Source organism: Tribolium madens, unplaced genomic scaffold (assembly GCF_015345945.1).
Source record: "Tribolium madens isolate multiple individuals breed KSU strain unplaced genomic scaffold, Tmad_KSU_1.1 Scaffold_7;HRSCAF=85;Tcas5.2_LG10, whole genome shotgun sequence".
Classification (NCBI taxonomy): Eukaryota; Metazoa; Arthropoda; class Insecta; order Coleoptera; family Tenebrionidae; genus Tribolium; species Tribolium madens.
In genome coordinates this window covers 10,090,778-10,097,365 of record NW_025401050.1, presented here as the reverse complement: position 1 = coordinate 10,097,365, position 6,588 = coordinate 10,090,778, and the positions used below count along the sequence as shown (strand labels likewise).

Here is a 6,588-nt window from a genome sequence, read left to right as displayed (position 1 = left end):
ACAAATTAATAAAATTACATGTAGGCAACCAACAGTACAGTTTTTTTAGGGGATTTTGGATTTTAAATTTTTCTGATCTTTTATTGTTTGCAATTAAAAATTTTTAAAATTAAATAAACAATAATAAACAAAGTTATGTTAAACTATTTGAGTTTAATTCAGAAAAACACAAAAAGTATGATTATTTTTGATTAAATGAGAAACTCAGTGTTAAAAATTACACAAATTTCTACAAAAAAATTATAAATAAATAAATAATAATTTGTTTGATGTTTGTAAAACTATAAATACAAAAACAGTAATAATTATCATTTAAATGTCATTAATTTTACTTTAGTTTATGAAAGTTGTGTAGGCAACCAACAATACAAACAGAACTTTTCGACATGAAAACTTATTTATTTTCCGGATTTGACGCTTGAAAAACCTCTCAATGTAAATCGTTTTTTGTGTAAAATTGTCTCAAGAAACCAAATATTCTTTAATTTTTTTTCAAGTAATTATTCCAAAGTTATGATAAAAAATTACAATCTTTAAAAACAAAAAAAATGTTCTATTGAATATTTTACTAAATAATTTGTTTTCTTTTCTCATGTAAATAACCGACGAAAATGGGATTTAAGAGAAACAACATTTAAATAAAGTAAAAAAAGAATTTATTAAAATAAATGACATTAAAATTACAAAAAGGGGCTAATTTCGGCAGAAATTTTCATGCAGCGTCGAATACAACTTCTTGGCTTTGATGGGCCCCAATCCGGGGCACTCTGCAAGCTGAAATTCACTCGCTTTCACAATCCCTTCCAGAGTTTTAAACCTCGCAATGAGATTCATCGCATCAGTCTTATTAATCGGTTTTATGGCCGTTAAAACTTGGAGCAACTGAAATTTCCTGAATTAACGTCTCATTTTCAGTCAAATTTCCCTGAAAATACCCTAATATACGGCGAGGATTCGCCCTTTTCCATGATATTATCAGGCGGCTTATTTTCATAAATTTTATACGTTTCGATTATTTTCCCGGCTTCTTCAGCACTCCACGCCAGAATAAGGGTCAAATCAGCCAGGATGCAAACCCTAGTGAGGTTTTTCAACAAGTGGTGGGGGTCACTCACATCAACCTGTAATTTTGGTTTAAATTCGACCAAAAAAGTGGTTTTTTGACCTGGACTAGTAACACCCGGAGTTCGTACATCTTGCCCAACTTTTTTAACCTCTCGTGGATGTAATCCGGGTTGAGACTGTGGTACCGGAGGGACAGGAACAGGGCACAAGTGGTGCGTCCCATTTGGTAGTCTGGGACAATATCCTCGTACTCCCATGGGACGCTATTAATGGATTTGAGTAATGGGTTGCCCCTTTGCTTGGGACTGACCAACACAGTGTGCGTCCGCGAGGAGGATTTCGACGTTTGAGGGGCACCCACTTCGGATTCATTCTCTACAAATCAAAGAGTTACAAGACTTGTGGGGGTGGGGGCACAAGGGGCACGTCTCGGAGTATCCTCAGGCACAAGCTCAGTCTCCAACTCCGCTGCGATTTCCACTAAAGTCTCATCAAACATTTCGGGAAAAGTGAGGTTAATTTGACATGTGTCATTTGTCACGCCTTGAATTAGTTCTGCCAACCTAACCGACGCTATTAATTGAGTTAATTGTTTTAAAATCGCTATTTGAGGCGAGTGATAACCTCAAATTCTCACAGGGGGGCTATTTAGAGTCGTCCCTAGTCCCCCAGTGCTAAATTTATCGTGTCATTGTCTTAAAATAGTGTAAATTTGGTGTCGTGTGGTTGGCATTGGTGGATTTTGACAGTTAGGGGGGTCCAACATGGCGCATATTGTGGGGCCTGAAGTGGTGAAATACGCCTGCACTTGTGGCCTCCTTAAGCCCATTTCGTTGCTTTATTTCTGTCGCTATTGTTGCGAGCTCCGGTGCGGTTTCTGCGTCTGTCATGAGGTAAGCCCCCACGTGGCCCCACCTGTCTTTTCAGGGGTTTTTCCAGGTCGATTCGCACTTCTGTGGCAAATGTTGTGAGAATCTCCCCTCGTCCGAAGCCCGACTCAAGAAAAACCGATGTGGGAACTGCTACATTTGCCCCTTTTGTCAACAAGAACTCTCGACAAGGATTGGCTCGAAGGGGCCCTCCAATCCCGAGGACCCCAAATCCACGCCGAAGAAAATGTACTACTTGTCGTGTCTGTACTGTCGGTGGAGTTCGCGCGATGTGGGGATTCCTGATCAGGGGGCTGCCACTGGGGCGTGGCCCGAGCGCGAGAATGTCCACGCGAATCGACTCCAGGAGGTGATTGAGGCCTACAAGGCGTTTGTTTTGGCGCAGAAACAGCAAAAGGAGAGGGAGAAGAAGAAGCAAAGGGGGAAGTTTGTGAGCTACACGGTTGGTATCCCTGAGTGGGGAGGGGGGCTAAATTTACTTATTTTTTGTCTTAAAAAAGCGTTAAAAGATAAGTCTGAAAAAAAACTCATTTTTTAACTTAAATTCCCAATTTTTTTTTATATATAGGGTGAATCATGAAAATTTCCTCCCTCGGACGTGATTTTTGGGTCCATTGTATAATTGTGAAAGCTGATTTTTTGTGTTATTTGGGCAAAAAATATTCCGAAATTTTATTTTTTTGTGTTAAAAATTGTTAAAACATCTGAAAAAACTCAATTTTCCCTAAATCAATCAATTTCCAAAATTTTTATATACAGGATGAGTCATGGTAAAACGTCCTCGGACGTAATTTTTGGGTACATTGTATAACTGTGGAAGCTGAATCGACGGAAAATATTTTCAGTTACAATGAAAAAAAAAAAATTAGACCAGGACCGTATTTAATTTTTTTTCCAAAAATGATATCTAAAATTTTTTTAATTCTTATTTGAGCTGAAAAATATTTCCAAATTTGATTTTTGTGTTAAAAATTGTTAAAACATCTGATTTTCGACCAAATTGATCAATTTGCAAAAAATTTTTGTATACAGGGTGAGTCATGAAAACGTCATTTTTTGGTACGTTGTATAACTCTGGAAGCTGAAACGATTAAAAATATTTTCGATTATTTTTACATAAATACTTTAATACTCAAGGACCGTACTTAACTTATTTTTTTTTCAAATGACATGTTTTTTTTAATTTTGAATAGGCCGAAAAAAAAATTTGAAATTTTTTTGTGTTAAAAATTATTTATCCCTAAATTAATTAATTTCCAAATTTTTTTATATACCTACAGAGTGAGTCCGGTAAGTCCTTAGACATGATTTTTTGGTACGTTATTGCTCCAGGACCGTACTAACATTTTTTTTTCAGCTCTTGTTTAGGTAGATAAATATTTTTTTCTATACATATTTTTTTGTGTTAAAAATCGTTAAAACATAAATCTAAAAATATAAATAAAAATAATAAATTATTTTCCCCTAAATTAGTCAATTTCCAAAAACTTTTTATATACAGGGTGAATCATGAAATCGTCCTCGGACGTGATTTTTTGGTACGTTGTCTAATTGCTAAATTGACTAAAAAAAATTTGAATTATGTAAAAAAAAATATTGTTCCAAGACCGTATTTGATTTTTTTTTCAAAAAACTTCTATATATTTTTTTAATTTCTTGTTTAGGCAAAATGATTTTATCCAAATTTATTTTTTTTGTGTAAAAAATCTTAAAACACAAATCTTTGAAAAAAGGTAATATTTTCCTACATTAATCAATTTCCACAAAAAAAAATTATATAGAGGGTGAGTCGAAATCGTTGTCGGACAAGATTTTTTGGTATGTTGAATAATTGTGAAAGCTAAATTGACTGAAACTTTTTTGAATTATGCAAAAAAATATTGTCCCAGGACCGTATTTGACTTTTTTTTTCAAGTAACTTCTATATATTTTTTTAGTTTCTTGTTTGGGCATAATAATTTTACCCAAATTTTATTTTTTTTTGTGTTAAAAATTATTAAAACACTGAAAAAAGCTCATTTTCCCCTCAATTAATCAATTTCCAAATTTTTTTATACACACAGGGTGAGTCATGAAAACGTCCTCGGACAATTCTGACGTTATTATCAACACTACAAAAATGATTTTTTGTTACGTTGTATAATTATGCAAGCTGAATCGACTGAAAATATTTTACATAATGTAAAAAAATTTCTTGGGCCAGGACCGTACTTAACTTTTTTTTTCAAATGACAACATGTATTAATTTTTTGACGTTCTTGTTTGAGCGATGAAATTAGTTTAATTATTAAAGAAATAATTACTCCAGGACCGTACTTAATTTTTTTTCAAAAGGCAACATTTGTATATTTTTTTTAGTTCTTGTTTGGACAAATAAATATTACTCTAATTTTATTTTTTTGTGTTAAAAATCCAATCTTTGAAAAAAGTTAATTTTTACCCTAAATTAATCAATTTCCAAAAAAAAATGTGTATACAGGGTGAGTCAAAATCGTTGTCGGACATGAGTTTTTGGTACGTTGTATAATTGAGAAAGCTAAATTGACTGAAAATTTTTTGAATTATGTAAAAAAATATTGTTCCAGGACCGTATTTGACTTTTTTTTTCAATTAATTTTATATATTTTTTTAATTTCTTGTTTGGGCATAATAATTTTACCCAAATTTTGTGTTAAAACCAATTAAAACTGAAAACAACTCATTTTCCCCTCAATTTACAATTTTTTTTATACATACAGGGTGAGTCATGAAAACATTCTCGGACAATTCTGACGTTATTATCAACACTACAAAAATAATTTTTTGTTATGTTGTATAATTATGGAAGCTGAATCGACTGAAAATATTTTACATAGTGTAAAAAAATTTCTTGGGCCAGGACCGTACTTAACTTTTTTTTTCAAATGACAACATGTATATATTTTTTGACGTTCTTGTTTAGGCGATGAAAATAATTTAATTAGTGAAGAAATTATTACTCCAGGACCGTACTTAACTTAAAAAAAAAAAATATTTGGGTGTAGGACCGTACCGGGGTGACGGCCGCGGCCATCCGCAAACGCATCGGTCTCCCGGCCGAAGTCCCCAACACTTACTACCGAAACCGTCCGAAGCTCCCCGAGCCGGCAACCCCTCGCGAAGAGGTCGAGGATTTCCCCGAGGAGCTCCTAACCAAATCCTTGAACCTCCTAGAGATCACAACAATTGAACAACGCCTCCTCCAGCCCGATTTACAACCAACAACAGTCGATAAATTATTCCCAATACATAAACAACTTTCGATTAAGCGCTCACTCAGGTGTCGCTCGTGCGAACACAACGTCAGCAAACCGGAATACAACCCCAACAGTGTCAAATTTAAAATCCAATTATTTGCCTAGTATGTCAAATTTTGCAATTTTTTTTGAATTAACCTAAAAAAAAAATTATAGTTATCACATTCCGGAAGTGCGAATTGTGACAGTTGAGCCGCTCCGGGCGGGAAAACCCGCTGAATTAATTTTGAAATTGACCAATCCGACGCAACACCAAACTGTCATTACTTTCCTCCCATTGGATCTGACGGTGAGGGGCGGGGACGGCGATCGAGAAGTGGGGGAAACCCAATCATTGAGCCTACCTGAAGTAACTCATACCTTGACAATTATAACAATTATTAATTTGGGATTGTAGAAGCAGCCCCCTTCATTGGGGGGCCAACCCTCGAGCCTCCTAAGTCTCTCCTCACGTCAACCGTCAATCACAATCAAGCCACGCCCCATTTTCCAATCAACCAATTGCCAAGTGGCTATACCTGGAAGTAAGGTTATTCTACCACCGCGAGATGACGCTGCTGAATATGACGATTCCGGGGATTCACATAATATTCAAGATGACACCAAGTAAGAATTAGGGTGTTTTTTTAGGGGATTTTAGTTTGTGGGGTTGTAGACTTGTTGTATGGAGGAAGTCGAATAAGGTATTTGTCAAGTTGGTGGTGACTCCTGATGATGGTTTGGAGTTAAATACCGAAATCGTGGCCGGTTTTACAATGCAACATATTTATACAAACACGATTGCCACCACTGTGGAAAATAAGGAACCAGATCGACATGACCATAATGTTAGGGTTTTTCTGACCTTGGGGAATTTGGTTGGGTGTGAGTGAGGCTTTGTACGATTTTCGCTATTATAAGTTATAAAACTTGCTTTTGTATTTATTCCATCATTAATAATTAATAAAAATGTATTTTTTTTTTCTAATAATAAAGGTTTTTCTCGTATTTGAGTTTGATTTTTTTTATCATAATTTTCCAACTATTATGTTTTGATATTTGACACTGAAGTGAAGGATGACAGTTTTGACATTTGGCATAAACGTGAAAAATTTGACAGTAAATGTCAAATTTTGACAGTTGTGTCATTTAACAATTGACAACATAAAATTTAGAACTAAAACTTCACTATAGTTATTTTGAACAAATAAATTTGATTTAAGGATGGACAATAATCGAAAATGTCAAATTTTGACAGTTTGACACTTGACAGTAAAGAAAATTAATTGACGTTTATTTTTGAAATAGTTATTTTTTTATATTGACTAAAATTTAAAAAATTTGGAACAAAAATTTAAATTATTTTCTTTTTTCTTGTG

At 34.3% G+C, this 6,588-nt stretch overlaps 2 protein-coding genes across 2 annotated transcripts; one reads left to right on the top strand and one right to left on the bottom strand.

The window, feature by feature from the left end:
- Positions 1-639: 639 nt before the first annotated feature.
- Positions 640-1,634, bottom strand: LOC123010359 (DNA excision repair protein ERCC-1). Its single transcript, XM_044407211.1, has 4 exons — positions 1,492-1,634; positions 1,166-1,440; positions 936-1,121; positions 640-882 (listed from the first exon to the last, which is right to left on the bottom strand). The coding sequence occupies exons 1-4, from the start codon at positions 1,562-1,564 to the stop codon at positions 694-696; spliced, it is 723 nt and encodes a 240-aa protein (XP_044263146.1). The 5' UTR covers positions 1,565-1,634; the 3' UTR covers positions 640-693.
- A 22-nt stretch (positions 1,635-1,656) lies between these two features.
- Positions 1,657-6,217, top strand: LOC123010358 (dynactin subunit 4). Its single transcript, XM_044407210.1, has 6 exons — positions 1,657-1,958; positions 2,005-2,397; positions 4,979-5,334; positions 5,387-5,579; positions 5,628-5,836; positions 5,886-6,217. The coding sequence occupies exons 1-6, from the start codon at positions 1,830-1,832 to the stop codon at positions 6,100-6,102; spliced, it is 1,497 nt and encodes a 498-aa protein (XP_044263145.1). The 5' UTR covers positions 1,657-1,829; the 3' UTR covers positions 6,103-6,217.
- Positions 6,218-6,588: the final 371 nt, after the last annotated feature.

What these genes read in the sequence shown, in the direction of transcription:
- LOC123010359 (XM_044407211.1), bottom strand. Translation starts at nt 1,564, where the DNA reads ATGTTTGATGAGACTTTAGTGGAAATCGCAGCGGAGTTGGAGACTGAG. An exon ending in GCCTGAGGATACTCCGAGAC is followed by an intron (nt 1,441 to 1,491) that starts GTGCCCCTTGTG and finishes TTTGATTTGTAG; the next exon opens with AGAATGAATCCGAAGTGGGT. An exon ending in TCCGGGTGTTACTAGTCCAG is followed by an intron (nt 1,122 to 1,165) that starts GTCAAAAAACCA and finishes CCAAAATTACAG; the next exon opens with GTTGATGTGAGTGACCCCCA.
- LOC123010358 (XM_044407210.1), top strand. Translation starts at nt 1,830, where the DNA reads ATGGCGCATATTGTGGGGCCTGAAGTGGTGAAATACGCCTGCACTTGT. An exon ending in GTTTCTGCGTCTGTCATGAG is followed by an intron (nt 1,959 to 2,004) that starts GTAAGCCCCCAC and finishes GGGTTTTTCCAG; the next exon opens with GTCGATTCGCACTTCTGTGG. An exon ending in AAAATCCAATTATTTGCCTA is followed by an intron (nt 5,335 to 5,386) that starts GTATGTCAAATT and finishes AAAAAATTATAG; the next exon opens with TTATCACATTCCGGAAGTGC.